This window comes from Malurus melanocephalus, unplaced genomic scaffold (assembly GCF_030028575.1).
Source record: "Malurus melanocephalus ecotype Western Australia unplaced genomic scaffold, MMel_1.1 scaffold_559, whole genome shotgun sequence".
NCBI lineage: Eukaryota > Metazoa > Chordata > Aves > Passeriformes > Maluridae > Malurus > Malurus melanocephalus.
This window is the reverse complement of record NW_026623791.1, coordinates 357,680-375,414: the sequence shown is the minus strand read 5'-3', so window position 1 is coordinate 375,414 and position 17,735 is coordinate 357,680. Positions and strand designations below refer to the sequence as shown.

Genomic DNA, 17,735 nt, shown 5'->3' with positions numbered 1-17,735 from the left:
ATCCTGAGGGAACAGGAGGGGAATGCTGGCAGCAGCCCAGGAGCTGGGATGAGGGCAGTGGGTACCACCCACCCCACACCTTTACCCCGCCCCAGGGGCTGCCCTTTCCCTGGRMACACTCCARGCTGCTCYRGCAGTGCAGGGGAGCAGGRATGGGGCAGGGMTGGGGATCACAGCAAGGATTCCAGCCAGGAATCATTGCTGCACCTTCCCTTCCCGCTGCAAAYCTTCCCCTGGCACCAGCCCCTTCTCCCTCCTTCCCCCGCTGCCTGGCCCCAGAGCAAAAAGGTTTAGACAGAGAGATAAGGATTTGAAATAACAAGATTTTTCCTTTGGAAATAACCAGATCTTTTCTTCGGAAAAACCAAAGCTTGCTTGTGCTGCACTTCCAGAGAAGTTTCCCTGGGAAAATGGCTGTTTGGGAACACTTTCAGCCCCTTCCCAGAGTTGGGAGCAGCCTTTGGTGTGGCTGAAGCCATCGGGAGCAAATTCCCGCTCCCAAACCCTTCTTACCAAGGGCTGAAACTCCTTGGAGCAGCCCCAAAACTCCACCATCCAGTCTGGGATGGGGAATTTGGCTTTGGGGGCAGCCAGCCCTGGGTGTGGAAGGCCACAAGACATGGACAAGGCTGCAGGGCAGGATGGAAATGCRGATCTGAGCCCTGGATTCCCTCCCAGCACCAACCTGTGACAGAATCCTCAGCCCAGCTGCTCCTTCCTTTCCCTGGGACTGGAAGGACCAGCCCAAAAATGGGAGCACGGTGCTGATGGAGGTGATGACATCTCAAAGCCAGCAAGTGRAGAGGCCCTGAAGGAGCCCACACAGCTCCTGGAGGTGCTGGAAACCAGCAAACCATTCCCTTCAGGAATAATCCAGGACCCCATTTCAGCCAGGCCTCCCCAAAGCAGCAGAGAGTTCTGGGAGAGATTCCAAGGACGAGTGTTTTCCTGGGAGAATTGAACAACATGCTCTGAACCCTCACCATCCTCACCTTTCCAAGGATTCAGGTTAAAAAAGGATCAGGAAATTTGAGTTTATTTGTTCCAGTTTGGGAATAGTGTGCCCATAAATAATAAATACGTAATAAAGGGCTGGAAATTCAAGCTGTGCCTRACAGAACTCCCAGTTCACAGYCAGGATYCTTRTTTGGTCCCAGACCAAGAACACCTRAACCTCCTGGGAAGGGTTTCTATGGATAAAGGAGTCCACGTGTGCCTTGACCAGCTCCAAAACACCGGAGTAGGGGACAGGGAATGTCACAGACACCAAGCAGCCTGTGCAGCCCCACTCCTTGGAGGACAAATATTTCCCCAGAATCCTAGAAAAAGCACAGCATTGGTGAGCCAGAGCCAAGACCAGTGGGAATGTTTGAGCAAGCACTGCTGTTGCTGCTGGGAAAAAGCCTGGAAAGCTTTGTCTGGAGGTGGGAAAGGCATCGGATGCTGGTTCTGAACACACCCCACAGCAGGGGGGAAGGCTGGAAGGAAGCAGGGATGCTTGGTTGGAATTTGGGGCTTTTTTTCCTGTTTTTCTCCTCGCTGCCGTGCAGGCCGGGGCTCTGCAGCCATTGTTGTGTTCTCCAAAGAGTCTGGCCCCACAATGCAATAAAAACAAACCACAGGAAGGAAAGGAATTAGCAGGGAAAGGAAAAGCAGCAGCAGGAACAAGGAGTCAGGCCTAAAAAAAACGTGCTGGCTGCTGCTGCGGSTGCAGGTAGGAGAGGTTACACCTTCCCCTGGGGCAAAATTTGGGACTTGGGGGTGACATTCTGGGTTTTATGGTTTATTGCTATAGATGAGTGGGGTTGCAAGGGGCTGGAATAACAGGWAACAGCCCCATGCACAGGGATGTGGGAAGGAATTTCTTTGAAATCTGAGGTTTCCTAGAAATTTGAACTTAGAGGGAGCAGAGGCAGAGCTGCCTGCAGCACCTGGAGAAGCATGGGCATGGGATTACCAGTTTATCCCTGTGGATTTTCAGGAGAAGCACCAAGACTGAGGGTTCAGCACTCCAGGTTTGCCTGAGCTGCTCCCCAAGCCCCTGCTCTGCTCTGCCAAGGCAAACGCACGCAGGATCCAACAGGAAATCTTCCCAGGGCTGCTGCTTCCGCTGCGTCACTGCCCCTGGAGCTGCGGGGCTGGGTGGGACCTGCTGGACACACGGGCTGTGCCCACCTCGAGCTGCTTCCAGCTCCCCAGGAAGGAAAACAGGCAATGAACAGAAAACAAAACCACCTCCAGGCTGCATCTGCTGCCCCTACTTCCCTGCAGGCAAACCATCCACTTCCCAAACAGGGAATGAGGGAGGGAGAAGCTGGAARGAACCCACTTTACAGCCCCCAAAATCCCTGAAGGGAGTGGGAGGAGTGTGCAGCCAGGTGGGGTTGGGCTCTTCTGCTRAACAAGCGACAGGACAAGWGGAAATGACCTCAAGTGGCTCCAGGGGAGGTTTAGGTTGGATATGACAGAAAATTCCTTCTCTAAAAGGGTGGTCAGGCACTGGCACAGCTGCCCAGGGCAGTTGTGGAGTCCCCATCCTTGCAGGGGTTTAACAYATGTGTGGATGTGGCACTTGGGGACACRGGGCAGTGCTGGTGGAACAGYTGGACTCTGCCTCAGRGGGCTTTTCCAGCCTTACTGATTCCATGATTTCTGCTGCTGCCTGGCACAGAGAAGCCCAGRCCTGTCCCACAAACACATCACCAGGGAGGTTTTGCCATTCCAACGCCAAGAAACACTTTATTCCTGTCAGCCTCACCCATCCTCACAGAGGACAGAGCGCACGAGGGGAGCCAGCTTTTCCACACRGGTTCCATGTGGGGGCAACGAGGGACAGCCATTCCCAAAACCCACCATCACCAAGAAGTCTTTGCTAAGCTGGTGCAACCTCAAATTTCAAAGCAGGAGTTGACTTTTGGGACTTGGTAGAGTTCAGAGAGGCCACAGAGGCCTCGAGAGAYTCTTTTCCCAACCAATTGTGGGGATGAACACAGCCCAGTCCACWCCCAACAGCACCAGTATTCCTGCCTCAAAACCAGACTCTGAACCAATACCACACTCTGGACTCAGAGGGGAAGGGGAGGAAGGGCTGGGATTAAAATACCACCCCAAAAACACCACCCCAAAAAAAAATACCACCCCAATTCCARCACAAATTTGGAAGAGATTGACACGAAGGATGTAAAAAGCAGGAGCAGCTATGAAAGTATGTTGAGATGGCCAAGAAAAGTCACATCAAAATATATTTAAAAACCAGAAATTCCAATCTGTGTGGAATTTAGAACTCCTTTCCCCACCTCTGTTTTCCTGCTCAAGGAATCGCTGTTGTTCCAGGACGTGGAACATGATAGGCAGCACCAGTTATGTCCTGAAAAAGTATTTTCCCCCAACTCTGAGCACTTCCATCATTTACAAACCACAAACGAGCTAAACCTCAGCCATCRCCCCCCTCCCTCTTTCCCCTTCTACAGTGGGCAGGAGAAAAGACCGCAAACGAATCTGACTTTGCATTTCCAGGGAAGTCCAGTTTTTCCACACGTCAATATCCCTGCAGTCCATTGTAGACCTTCTGCACTGATCCTTGCTTCAACAGCTGCTTGAGACCTGCSAGGGAAGGGACAGAAGGGACAGTGTCACTCACAGAGCATGGGAAAGGCATCAGGGTGGCTTTTCCAATGCTTCTTCCCCGTTCCTGAAATCCTGCTCGCAAAATATTCCAAGGAGCTGGCGGCTCGAGGATCTGTCGGGATCAAATTCTGAGCAAACAGGCTCAGAGGGTGAGTCAGCCCTAAAATCCATCCTAGCTCATCTCCTGGGGTCAGCACGGCAGGGCAGGGCTGGCAGGGCTCCACTGCTGCTTAAAGGGCAAGTCCACACGGAGCAGGGGAAGCAGAGTGGCAGTGATGGATGTGTCACTGTTTTTCCAGAGATTACAGAGGGAGTCCCCTCTGATTAGCTCAGCTTGGTCACTCACTGCCCTGGGGCCCCTCAGGACACAGCTCAGAGTAGCCACAAAAACCACTGAGCCTAAAACAGGACCCAAAACAGAGGGAAACTCCCAATGCTGTGGGTAACTTTCAAACAATCTTCATTAAATAAGGACATGGAGGGGCTGGAGCGTGTCCAGGGAAGGGAACAGAGCTGGGGAAGGRTCTGGAGCACCAGGAGTGGCTGAGGGAGCTGGGAAAGAGGCTCAGCCTGGAGAAAAGGAGGATCAGGRGGGACCTTGTGGCTCTGCACAACTCCCTGACAGGAGGGGACAGCCAGGGAGGTCGTGCTCTGCTCCCAGAGAACAGGGACAGGATGAGAGGAAATGGCTTTAAGTTGCTCCAGGGGAGTCTGTCAGTAATGAAACCAACCCATTTACTTGTACCTAACCTTTCAGGCATGCAAACCCCTCAGGAAATCCTGCCAAGACACTCTGTCTCCCTGCAACCCTTGTCCTGCTTGTCTACCCTTAAACCTCTTTGGCTACACATTTTACTGTCCTTGAAAACCAGTGATGTGATGCATAAGGGTCACAATGGCTCTGTTAAATACTGGAAATCTATTCTGGAAGTAATAACTGGAAGCAGGACATCTCCCTGYCAGGCAAGAACTTCTCATGCTCCTTGCCTGGTGGCCAGAGATCCCTGAACTCTTTTTAGGAACAGCAGGACAAAGTGAACCCCTGTCCAGGAGCTGCTCATTATTAGTTACAGCTCATTTTCCATGGCAAATTCGCTTCCTCTCCCRCATCCAGAACAAGCTCCAAGCCACTTCCCAGCAGGTGGCTGAGAGGATGTGGGGTTCTTGGAAAGGAAGGCTGCAGCTGGACAAAGGTGTGCTCTAGGAACCCTGAAAAAAGTGGGATCAGCACCATCCCACACCTCTGGCAGCTGTCTGCTGGCCTGATAAACACCCTCAGTAGTGTACGGGATATTCCAGCAGGTTTCTGAGGTTTAATCAGGAATTYCAACAGGAATCCTGACTTTTGGAGCTATTGCACTTCAGGCACTCTTTGCTGGAACCTGAAGTATTTTTTTCCTTTGAAATGTTGCTGATAGCAACAAGAAGTGACAGGTTACAGCACAGAGGGAGGGGCAGCTCTGATTAACGGTGATCAATTCCCRCTGCAGGAAAGAAGGGATATTATTGCTGTGACTCCAAAGCTCAGGGTGGTGCTCTCACAGCCAGAGTATCTTCTGACAGCCCCAGGAGCTGGACATGTGGTCAGGAGATAAGAAATGAGGAGCACTGCCAAGAATAAGGAAAAAGGGGATGTTTTGAATTGTGAAGCCCAGTTTTCCATTGAATGTATACACTGAACCGCTGCCACACACAGGGATAGACCTATTCCCTCCTAAAACTCCTGAAATCACAGATGTCTGGAGATACCCAGCACACAGAAAGCCATCTGACTGCCTACCCTGTCACCTTCCCCTGGGAAATGTGGAATTGCTTCAGGAGGGAGAGCAACACCCAAAGTCCTGTGCCTGAACACACTCATGCCAGTGCCATCATCTCTGTTTCCGGATATCCGTGGAGGTGTGTGAGCAATGCTGTCAGAAACAGGGAGGCTTCTGTCATTGCTCCTTGCCCAGTGCCCTCTGAACTACTCAGAGCAACAGCTTGGAAACAGGAATAACCTCACATCTGTCACAGAGCTGCTGCTGCCTGATGAAGCTTCTGGAAGGGCGGCAGAGCCTGGGCTGAGACTTCACAGTGACGTGGTCATTGTGCCCTGCACGATACGCTTGGAACAAGAGGGAAAGCACAGGGATAAAACCCTGAACCAGGATCACCCCAAGCCCAGCCCAGAGGCACAGACCTCCCAGCCCAAACAGCTCCACAGGACATCTGGAGCTGCAGCCACCCACAGGACTGCACGAGGCAGCTGGCACAGCCAAGGCAGCAGYGAGTGCCAAGGGTGGGATAAAACCCACCCAGGGCTTGGCTTCCCACTACAAACTTGRGGAGTTTGGGAAATCCACTGAAAGAAGTGAATCCACTTCAGAAGAAGCCCTGGAAGGAGTTCTGGGGATGGGGATTTCCTGAAGAGCTGCACTGTTACATGCCAGGAATGTCTTTGTTCTGTGGCAGGGGATGAAGTCCTTGACTCCTAYTCTGACACAGCAGAACCACAGAGGCTGCTGGAGCAAAGAATTCCCAATTAGGAGTACAGGATTTACCCTCGTGGAAGTTTCAGGATTCCTCAGGGTTCATCAGGTTTCCATTTGAATAGCAGATGTCCCCTRGAGGGAGCAGGGTGGAAGGAGCTGTGGACAGGAACAACCCTTCTCCTGACACAACATTCCTCACCCTCGGCAGCAGAGGGATTCCCACAAGCCTGGCCTCCAAGAAAGTAGCAGCAGGAGCTGGAAAACCCTTTGTGATCCCATTCCAGCCGAGGCAAAGCAGACAGAGGCTGAGCCCAGCAAGGCTGTGGGGTCACACAGAAACAAAGCACCTCCAAACCTGCCAAGAGCTACATTCCAGCAGCAGCACGTCCCAACCTCAGCTCCGACCACAGCAGCCAAGCTTCCTCACTTCCAAGGGAAATGGGAGTCAATCCCAGGCCATCAGCCAGCTGTGTTATGCTGGACAAGGGGCACAGGGACAGCACAGGGACAGCACAGGGACAGCACAGCCCCTCCTGACTGCTCCAGCTCCTGCATGAGCTGGGCCAGGCTCAGGTGGCTCTGGACACGCACCTTCGCGCTGCTCGGGCGTCAGCTGCTCCTTGGGGAACTCCACGTCGAAGGTGATGATTAGGGAGCCTTTGATGTTGTTGTTATCAAAGTTTGGAAGCCCTTCTCCCTTCTTCCACAGCTTGGCACCGGGCTTTGTGGTTTTATCCCGGGCAATGTGAACCTGGCCAGAAAAGGAGTTTCAGCACATGATCGGTGTTACAGGATCAGGATCCCACAATCACTGAGCTTGGGAAAGAATTCCAAGATCACTGAGTCCAAGCTATGACTGGTCCCCACCTTGTCACCCAGCTCAGAGCACTGAGGGCCACATCCAAGTGTTCCTAGAACACCTCCAGGGATGGGGACTCCAAACCTCCCTGGACAGTTCATGGCCTGTGTGTGCACCCCAATACTCCAACAACCTTTCCAACCCACTGGAAAGCTCCAACTGGCACTGATTCCTTGCCAGACTTGATGATATCCAATAGGTCCAGGCAGTTTTACTGGACAGATGCCAGAACTAACCCCACCCACTGCTGGCACAGCCTGGAAGTGAGACCCACACCGTGTACCCCCTCATAGAGAGGATATTTTGGCTCCTTGGGAATCGGCCTGGGATGCTCCAGCAGAGGGAATACTGTGGATAAGCAGATCCTGAGCCAGCCAAYCCTCAGCACAGAGCTGCAGGTGAATTTGGGATTCACACAGCACCCTGGGACTCACCTTGTGCCCATCCAAGTGGGCAATATCCATCTCAAAGCCTGTCAGTGCCTCGACCAGCGAGATTGTCACGTTTGTGTACAAGTCATCTCCTCTCCTCTCAAACACTGGGTGCCTGTGGAAATAAGAGCCATTGAATTTTTCTGCTTCCCCAGAGGGGAAACAGGTACTTAAGCTTCTTTCTTTCTATTTGGGAGTTTGGAGAAATCATAAATAGGAAGGGAAGTGAGGAATGAATCAAATTTAGYCTCATTTTCCTGTATAAGATAAGCACTGATAAGTGCCTTTTCTATTTCTAGGGCACTGAGTGGTGAGGTGTGGCAAGAAGTCCTGACTCACACAGCAATTTTCTTAGTAGTGCACTTCCTTACAATGGGGAGATTGTGGAAAAAAGGAGATATTTGATCTGAATCACACATGGTAAATTCAAGCCAAAAAAAAAATTAAAATTCCACATTTAAGTGTCAAATGCAGCTCCTCCTGCACCATGAGGGCTGAGTGTCCTGCACAGCCCTGAGCTATGCTGAAGGGCAAGCTCCAACCAGCCAAGCAAGAGCTTAACTAGTCCAGGGACTTACTTAAGAACTTTGATTCGGAAGCGCAAATCTCCCGGCTCCCCATCCACGTGGGGCTCACCTGTGAGAGAGAAAGAAAAGCTCTGTTTAAGGGAAACAGTCAGAAACAAGCAGAGAGACAAGCAGGATGTTAAACACAGACTTGCAGCTTCCAAGTCAAAGGAAAAAAAGCAACTGATTGTTCTCTAGATAACTAAAAATCTGCTTAAACACATCCTGAAAGCTCAGGACTTTGTGAGTGTTGCCTCAGYGAGGTTACACCCCTCTGCTGCTCTGGGAGACCTGCATGCCAATGATGCCCTTTGGTCCCTGAAGGGCTTCATCTCCTTGGGCAGAGAGCACCCCCTCACATGCTCAAGCCTGGAACAGCTGTTCCTGCTCAAGTGCTGTGTGAAACATCAGATTTAGATCTCTCTTTGTGTGTGTCCTGCTCACAGTGAAGGCAGTGGAATTGTGTTATCCAGGTTAGGAGTGTCCACRATCCAGCTGCTGGATTTCAGCACATGCAGAGGACACAGCACTTCCAGCCTGGGGGATCCTGGGCACTGCCAGTGCCATGGAGAGCCRTGGGAAAGGAGCAGCTCAGAGCTGAGCACACACTTACCCTCCCCGATGAAGGGRTACTCCATGCCATCCCTCACCCCTGGCTCTATCTCCACTTCCAGCGTCCGCTCCTCATTCACCAGCCTGGAAACAGGAAAGAAGCCCAGCACTCAGTTTTCAACTTTATTTATTTCAACTTCATCTCAACTTTCCATTTTCTTTATTGGGGTAACGGGAACACCCCCACAAGCCCACATGTGCTCTCCTTTGCTCACATCTAAACCTGGAGGGTCACTGGTGCCTTGGTGAGCTGAGACTCAGGGAGTAGAGAAGGCAAAGCTAAAAGCTCCTAAATGCATAGGCAGCATCAGGGTGTGTGACCAAAGCCTGGCACTCCACATCCAGCTGTTCCCAGCTGTGTGCTTCCCATTCAGATTCAGCTGGGGAGCTTCTCCTGCAGTGGGACTGTGCATGGAATAAAAGGCTGGGAGAGGAAATTGGGGAGCTCTACATTCAACAGAGGTGGCTGTCTCTGCTGTAAGAACGAAGAGKGGCTCCCTGGAAATGTGAACCCGGTGTTAAGCCTTCCCAAATCCCCCTGTTGTTCCTGGGAATGCAGGCGCTTTCCCCCATCTAGCGGTGGCTTTTGGAATACACATCCCCTACATTACTACATAAAATCACCGAATTTAGGATTCTGCGGAGCAGAAAGAGCACCCAACTCACTTGACGTTGGGACATTCATCACAAACAACTTCCTGAGTCATCTGGAAGCGCCCAGGCCCCAGCTGGGTGGTTCTCATCTCCTGCCTGCAGTTGCATTTCCGTTTGCCAGGTGCCTGTCTTGCCACTGGCTTGTTYCTGACAACCTGCAGAGAAGAGGGAGAGGTTGATGGAGCATTGCTGGGTCTCCACAAGGCTCTGGATTTCTCTGAAAGGAGAATGGTTTGGGTTGGAAGGGACCTTAAAGATTAATTCCAGCCCCATGTATGGGCAGGGACATATTTTTGTGTGGTGCCACCACTCAAGCTCYGAAYATRTCCTCAGCAAAACATTYTGACAAAAGTTTTCAYCTTGTGATCACACATCAAACACCARAAAATCTCTCTCTGACACCACTGTTGCCATTCCCTTTCCTCTGCCTGCACACTTTTCCATACAGGAAAGGTAAATCTAGGATGGAACACCTCACACTTCCTTTAGGACACCTCCTTGTCCCCTGCAAGGGGGAGATTATCTGGAGTTTCCCTGACACCCACWAAACATAATCAACCAATGGCAAAGCCAACATGTAGAACAGGAGGGACTGTCAGAACCAGAGATGGASGTTGCTTGAAAGAAAATAATGATTTTCCACATCCTTTTCCCAGTTATATAACCTGGAAACTTGCAGTGACACGTTTGGCCACAGAAGAAGACTGAAAAATCCTCAATGTGGTTTTGTAAGAAATGCAAAATGAATTTAAAGCTTATGAACAGCCACTCAAATATCCCTAAAATCTACAGAGGGACCATTTCCACCTCTTCCAGCTGGGCTGCTGCACTAAACAAGYTGAGCTGGTGACTGACAGCCAATAAATCCATATTATCACACTTTACAGAGATGCTGCCAGGTGGAAAAGGTGAATTRATGTGTGGTTTCTTCACTAAACTACAGGAAATAGCACCACAACATCCCCCACTGACAGAAGGAGCATCTATTTCAGCTCTGTTTTTTGGGAGAAGATATTCTGAGCTCTGGTCAGGCACCTCAGAGCTGGGAACACCTGGAAATACTGAGACAGGTAAACTTACTTCTACGAAGTTTCCTGAATACACCTCCTCCAGTGTGACCTCCAGGTCCACGATGATGTCACTTCCTCGGGGAATATTCCTGTCCTGCTGGCGAGGGTTTCCTCCAAACATGAATCCAAAGTCCCCAAAGAAGCTGGTGTTAAGCACATTAATTAAGTCAGGAAGGAATTGTGGGCAAATGCTTCCAGCCTGCTGAAGAACAGCCTCCTCACAGCCCTAAAGCTCCAGAGTTAATGCAGGAGTCTCCTTTTGCTCCTGCAGGACACAAGCTAAAGCCTTCAAACAAAGCAACCACTTTGGAAGAGTTTTCTGCTCAAAATAAAACAAGGTTTGGAGCAGAAAACTTGAAATCTGAGTTCTCTGTACAGCACTGCTGCTCAGCTGCCACTACCACAGGGTTTAAACTCTGAGTAGYGCTGCAACCCACTGCTAGGAGGTTGGTTTTCAGGAGTTTGAGGACAAAAGGGATGGGGGAAACTTCCTAGGAATCCTGCATATTGTCCCTCAGAACAGAGCAGAGCAGCASTGCAAGTCCTCACCCAGGAGCTGTGCAACTTCTGGAATTATTTTAGGAAATTCAGCCAGAGGGGCAGAAAATCAGGTTGTCCAATCAATGTGTGAGTGCCTTCGGGTTTTAATGCTTCAAATTCTACAGATGCTGTGCAAGTCAGCACAGCATTACTCTRCAGAAGAAAAAATGTCCCCAAAACGATGTGTGACAACAGGTTAAACCCCAACCACACACAGATAACCTGAGAAAGTTTCCACATGTTTGAAGCAGGTGCTGCACCTRAGAAATCACCCACAGAGGTGCCCAGGTGGGAAATGTCCACTGGTTGTTGCTTGCAGTGAGGACTGATCCACACCAAAACTGGAAACTACCTGTGGGATACCCACTGTAAACTCATTTCTTCAAATTCCCAGTTCTCACATCAGCAACCCAGGGCCAGGTAAAAACCACATCAGAGGGGTRCTTGAGCATGACAGAAGCAGAGCAGCAGCTGCAGGACAGCCCAAAGGGGTTAACCCTCCTTACTGGGAGAAGATGTCTCCGTGGGAGCTCTGGTGGCCATCCTTGAGGCCCTCCTCTCCRTAGGCATCGTACTGCTTCCTCTTCTCCTCATCTGACAGCACCTGGAAAAGCAGGGATGGAGGAAAGGCTTTCACATGGAGCTGAGGAAAATGCTGGACAAGGCTCTGAGGGCTCCCAGCACTCTTCAATGGGGAACACTGTTGCCTTGAAAGGCCAGTTTTTAATAATGGCACAGACATGGTTAAGGGGATAAAAAGGGTTTTACCTCGGTATTTGGGATCCCAGGTGCACAACTCAATGGTAAAATACGCCCCCATGTATAGCACGGATACAAGTTTTATAGATTTCAGGAATTAGCATATCTATCTAGGATTCCCCAATAAGAAACTTAACAAATGCAGTAATGTCCCCCTATTCTAATGAGTCCCCCCCGCCAAGATGAGACCCGAACTCAGTTTACAGAGGATGTTTTAGACAGAAGGCTTCACCCAAGGCTGAGCTCGGGTTTAAGATAGCACAGGGCACACTGACTCCTTCCTCAGGATATTTGGTCTCTACCCAGCAGAACCCCTAAACTAAACTGGAATATCAGGCTACAGGAATGACAAGCATGCAGGGTAATGGGTACAGGGGGGATGCATACAGGGTACAGAAAGTGTAAAATGGAAAAGCAAAATCATCAGGCATCAACACTACAGAAGCCCCACTTGTTCTGCTGGGCTGGTGAAGTTAAGCCCATAAAAAGCACATTCTGTTCATTAAAAAAGCAGGAGAAACATGGAAAACATAAACATTGAGTTTGTCCTAAATATTAAAGAAGTCCCATAAGGAATAACTCAGATCCTACAAAGCAGGACACAGTGAAACAAATAATCACATACCCACCACCCCTCTGTCTCAGTCATGACTTAAAGCTACAAAGCATCAACTTGAATTCCTGAATTTTGATCTTTGCCTTTCCTTCCTCAGACATCCAGAAGTCTCTCATCACATTTAGTCTTCCTTCCCCTTCCTCCCCCACTGATCACATCAGGAAGGTCAGAGTTGCCAGGTTGGCTTTCAGAGGGCTGGACAGGAATGGGAATAGGTGGAGAAGAAACTCAGCAGGTGGGGAAGCAAATAAAAGATGAAAAGCAGGCTGAATGTGGGGTATCCAGAGAAGCTGGGGCTGCCCCATCCCTGKAAGTGTCCAAGGCCAGGTAGGATGGGGCTTGGAGCAACCTGGGATAACAGAAGGCATCCCTGCCCAATGTAGGGGATGGAACTGGATGGGCTTCAATGTCCCTTCCCACTCAAACCATCCTGGGATTCTGTGGAATTACAACCAACAATAAATGACAGCAACAGGGAAAAATCAGTGTGACTTCACTGCCTTCATCCAGCAGGTAAGGGCTCAYTTCTCCCTCTGACACTGGAGATTCCCATGGAAACTGCTCCCAAATCCACCCTGAGACTCCTCACTTTATGTGGAAGAGTTTCAGCCCCCTCTCCTGGGATCAGCCTCCTTCCTAAATGAGGCAGCTGAATCCAGACCACGCAGCTCCAGGGTGGAATCACCGAGCCCATGAAAATGAAGAGACTGACAAGGTTCATTAACCTAATTTCCCCTCACTKTTTTGGGAAAGCTTTGCCATAATCAGACCCTGAGCACTGGGGGTGTTAAAAGAGGCTCTATGGCAAGGAAAATCACAGTTTAGGTGATAAGGGACACCCAATTCTGGCTCCAGTTTGCCCAAAGCAGTAAAATCAACCYCCTGCATCCCACAGCTGATTCAGCAGAAGGATTTCCAAGCTGTCCTGRCTAAACACAGACAGAGACCTTGCAGGGGATCAAAAGCTTCCTCCAAAACCCACACTGGACCAATACAGGATTTCTGATTTGATTTTACAACCCTTTTCTCACCAAGTTTTTAAATAGAAAGAACAATCTCAACTGCTGGCAAAGTTAAATGAACTGTGACTTGGGGAGGAGGCAGAGAAATCCTTTCCCTGCACATAGTGCCAACAAGATCCCAGCTCACAGAAACAACACCAAGCTCACAGCTCCACATGCAGCAAACCTCAGGTGCTGAAAATGACAGGAAATTACTTTTATCCACAAAAAAAAAAAAATCTTTGAATTCACTGTTTTCCCTGTGATAGTTTATTTAAGTCTGAAGTAAAAAAAAAAGTGCCAGCTCTGAGACAAAACTAAAGCAAACAGTTTTCTTTTTGGACACAGAAATAAATTCCAGCTGGTTCTCTCACTTCCTCATTTGAGGAGTATTTGCATATCTGAGGAGCACCAGGGATGGAAGCAGGAGCCAGCCTACAAAGCCTCTCCTGTGCAGCTGCGTTCTTCCCAGAGGACCCCAAACAGAGAGTCACTGCCAGCAATCTTTGCTAATAGAATTKTTCAGCACCATCTTCCTCAGGGTCTCTCCTCTGCACAGGGGAGAGCAGGGGCAGATGGAGCCCAACAGTGACARGAGGAGGACAAAAAGGACAGAAAACAGGGAAGAAACCACATTCCATCACTATGTATGTACAGMCAGGGAAGGCAGGCTTTGACTTTAAACCTTGGGGCAATAAAAGAATCTATATTTGATTTGTTTAATGCACTGTGCTGTTYGAGTGAGGGATTGTTTGCAAGCCACAATATTATCATGGGAACAACAGGAATCCTCCTGCATATGACCCACAGTTACTTTTCTCTCTCAATATCCCCTAAAAGCCAAGGCCAGCACCTTTCACTTCCATTAGCCAGGCTAATCCCAGCCAGGCCCTACACACACTTGGAGCTGCTGCACCTCCACTTTTCCCTTGAGGAACTGGTAATAAATTCCAGAGAGCTTTTAAGTTAGTGTCTTCGATTCCTCCTGGCTGAGAGAGTTGAGGTGTTGGACTCTCCTCTGGGAGGGGAGCTCTCCAAATAACCTGGTACCCTCTGTACCTTTGGTTTTCGTTTGGGAGAGTGACAAGAATGTGATGTATCAACAGAGAGAGGATGGAAATTGATGAGAAGGAAAGAAGGGAATTTGATGAGAAGGAAAGAAGGGAATTTGATGTGGAAGGTGTCCCTGCCCATGGTAAGGGGATGGCATGACATCATCCTAAAGTCCCTTCCAACCTAAACCATCCTGGAATTCTGTGATAATAAAAAGTGTAGAATTCAATATATTGGGAAGGATGGAATTTGACATGGTGGCAGGGGAAGAATGGACTCCACCTGCACCTTTTGGAAGAGCCTTTACATTTCTTCAAAGCTCCTTTCCCATTCCCCTGAACTTTACAGAATGAACCCTCACGAGTCTCTCTGGCCAAGCTCCAGCCTGTTTTTACTACGAGCCCCATCCCCCCTTCCCAGCCYGGGGAGGACATTCCCGAATCCCGGCCTCACCTCGTAGGCAGCGCCCAGGTCCTGGAACTTCTCCTGAGCCCGGGGGTCGTCCGGGTTCCTGTCGGGATGGAGCTGCAGCGCCAGTTTGCGATAGGCCTTCTTGATGTCCTTGATGGAGGCGCTGCGGGACACCCCCAGGATCTTGTAGAAGTCTCTCCTGTGGTATGGGGGAGAGAGAAGGTGAGGGAAGGGAGAGGGAAACGGAGAGAGGGTGGAGGAGAACGGGGATGGGAGAGAGAGGGGAATAGGAGAGGGGATGGGAGGGAGGCGGGAAGGAAAGGGGCGAGGGGAAAGGGTGAAGAGCAAGGCGTGAGGGGAAGGGAGCGGGGTCCCGTCAGCGCGGCCGCCGACCCTGAGCAGGGGAAAGGCCCGGTGCTGAGGGGRAACCCCCCAGGCCCGCGGGCGCGGCCCGGCGCACTCACCCCGYGGCGGCCTCCCCGCAGAGGCACAGCAGGAGGAGGCAGAGGCGGCCGATCCAGGCGGGGGCCATGGCGGGCCCGGCCCTGCCCTGCCGGCGAACGGGGAGCGGCGGGAGCGGCGCGTCCGGGCGGCTCCGCAGCGCCCCTGCCCCGGCCGCGCCGCCAGCCAATAGGAGCGCGGGGTGTTCCCCGCCAGCCAATGRGAGCGCGCCGCCTCGCGCCGCCAGCCAATGGGCTGCTCACACTTCACCGCCGCCGGCCAATCGCCTGCCGGAGCGTCGCCGCCGAGCACGCCGGGCACGCCCCGCCATCGCTCCAGGGTGACTTCCTGCCGGCCARCCAATCAGCGAGCGTCTCGCTCATTCCCGCCCCCGCGCCGGCTGCGGCAGCCAATAGGCAGCGGCTCCGGGCGGGAGGGAAGGGCCGTCTCTATGGTGCCCGCGCGGARCTCGGGAGCGGCGGGGCGATGGCGGCGGGGCAGGTGCGGCTGTGGGTGCGCACCGAGCCSTTCCTGGTGGGAGCGCTGCCGGCCCCGCCGCCCGCCCGCCTCACGCCGCACTACCTGCGCAAGGCGGCCGCCTACGCCCGMGCGCGGGCCGACCAGGGCTGCTTCCCGCGGCTGCGCTGGCCCTGCTGGCGCCACATCGCCTGCGGGAAGCTGCAGCTGAGCCGCGACATCGCCTGGCTCTACTTCGAGCTCTTCCGCGGCCTCCTCGGGCCCGCGCCGCCCCTCCGCCTGCGCTGGGCTGAGACGGAGGCGGCCTGTGCCAGCGCCGAGGAGCTGGAGCGGGAGCGGAGCAAGGCAAGAGCCCGGAGCCGGCCTGAGGCCCCCGCTTAAAGGGCAGCCCGGCCCAGCCTGACTGTTCTGTCTCTCCCCTGCTCTCCAGCTCTCCGTGGACACGCTGCAGTTCCTGCTCTTCCTTTACGTCCAGCAGCTCCACAAGGTKTCCCTGCGGAGGTCTCTGCTCGGGGATGAGTGGCCCAGCCCCAGGACCAAGTCTCCCAGCCTGAGTGGAAAATCGGCCGGCGGGAATAAGGTACTCGTGCCTGTGGGATACTCCGCATGCAGGAGCTGCTTCTCTGCTTCTTCAGCCTTTGAGGAGGGTTGGAAAGGGRCTGGTTTGTTCCTGGGAGGGTTTCACCTGTGGCAAAGTGTGAGCGAGGCTCCAGTTGCAGAATTCCTGTTCCACGGTAAATAAAGCGAAGATGGTGTGTTCTCTGCAGTTGATTAAAAGTTTTCCATGAGGCTTTCCTGGAGTTCAAAGCCAGCTGAAAATTTCCTAGGAGTCTTGGCGAGTCTCCTTTTAGCAACAGTCTCTCTGCTTTTTTTTATTAGTCAAGCAGGAAACTTTCCTCCTGTTCATGCTGCCTTTCCCATGGTCCAGTGTGGAGCATTGGCTGCCAGGGTGTTCCCTGGCATCACTGTCTGTTTCTGAGAGGGGAGTTGGCTGTTCAGGTGTAAATCTGACGTGGAAATTCTGTTTCATTTTAAAATACTGATAGGTGTTTAGAAAGGAATGGGTTGGATGTGTGAGAATGGATTACAGTTGGGAACTTCACGTAAGGCCCTGCAAAGCTCTGGAATTCCAGCATGGRTATGCTGCTGTGAGCAGGATGAGCYGYTGAAATGTAGCTTGGGGCAAGCTGGAATCGTTAAAAATAGGAGCTGGATAACTTTATCCTGGAATATTGAACAAAGGTGGTGAGGACATRGTGTAATCTCAGCCGTGTGCTCCCTCAGCAAAACCCAGCTTTATTAAACTCTGCCAGAATTCCAGTCTCCTGGTTTTCTTTGGAATTTTCCAATTATTGCTGTGGAGAAATGGCCCTGGGCTTTTAATTCTGGAAGGCAGCACTGAACCCTGGCCGCAGGTCTGGTGCAGCTGCAGGGGTTTTCCAGTGGAGGAGCTCCAAGTCCTTGAGTGCCTTTATTGATTTGTTTCCTCCTTCCAAAGCCAGCAGCAGCAGCCTGGATTTGTGTGGATTTGTAGGAGAGCCTGGTGCTGCTCTCTAGGAGGAGCCACTTAGTAGTTAAGCTGGAATGAAATGTTTTATTTTGAATTTCTGGGGGGAGGTGGCTTTCYAGMWATGGAAGGGTRGAGCAGCAGGARTGAACCCMGTGTCTGACTGRTTTTCCATMTTTTAGRAGGATTCTAAGCAAGGATTTGTRTTTGTGCTATYSAGCATGTTGAACTCASCCCCRTGTGTGTTTTYCTGCTGTTTTCCAGAACTGGAAYGACCAGGAGCACCTTGCCTTTGTGCAGAGCCACCTCCTGGACATGCTGGAGCTGCTGCTGGAGCCGGAGCAGCTGTCAGCCTCCTCCCATTCCAGCAGCAGCAGCCTGGTGTCCTACGAGGCCGTGTGTGCCCTCAGCCTCCTGCTGGAGGGCACCGTCAGCACCTCCAGGACAGTGTGGCCACTCCACGAGCTGGCCCTCAGGCAGCCCTGCCACGGCCACAACGGCTACTCCAAGGTGGCCAGAGCCTTCTCCCTGGGCAAACTGGAGAGCTGGCTGCGCTCCTGCCTCACTGCCAACCCCCTGGGAATGAGCGTCTGCCTCAAGGCTGGCAAAAAGCTGGCATGGGCACAGCAAGGTGGGG

General features: G+C 51.8%; 2 protein-coding genes across 2 annotated transcripts in view; one reads left to right on the top strand and one right to left on the bottom strand.

The window, feature by feature from the left end:
• Positions 1-3,224: 3,224 nt before the first annotated feature.
• On the bottom strand, positions 3,225-15,283 carry DNAJB11 (DnaJ heat shock protein family (Hsp40) member B11). Its single transcript, XM_057382251.1, has 10 exons — positions 15,138-15,283; positions 14,716-14,872; positions 11,340-11,437; positions 10,304-10,436; positions 9,236-9,378; positions 8,571-8,653; positions 7,970-8,027; positions 7,395-7,506; positions 6,693-6,852; positions 3,225-3,603 (listed from the first exon to the last, which is right to left on the bottom strand). The coding sequence occupies exons 1-10, from the start codon at positions 15,203-15,205 to the stop codon at positions 3,539-3,541; spliced, it is 1,077 nt and encodes a 358-aa protein (XP_057238234.1). The 5' UTR covers positions 15,206-15,283; the 3' UTR covers positions 3,225-3,538.
• A 286-nt stretch (positions 15,284-15,569) lies between these two features.
• Positions 15,570-17,735, top strand: part of TBCCD1 (TBCC domain containing 1) — a 9,791-nt gene continuing 7,625 nt past the window's right edge. Inside the window, exons 1-3 of the mRNA XM_057382252.1 lie at positions 15,570-15,936; positions 16,022-16,171; positions 17,363-17,729. Coding sequence (XP_057238235.1) covers positions 15,601-15,936; positions 16,022-16,171; positions 17,363-17,729 — 853 coding nt within the window. The 5' untranslated portion in view covers positions 15,570-15,600. The remainder of the gene's footprint in view (positions 15,937-16,021; positions 16,172-17,362; positions 17,730-17,735) is intronic.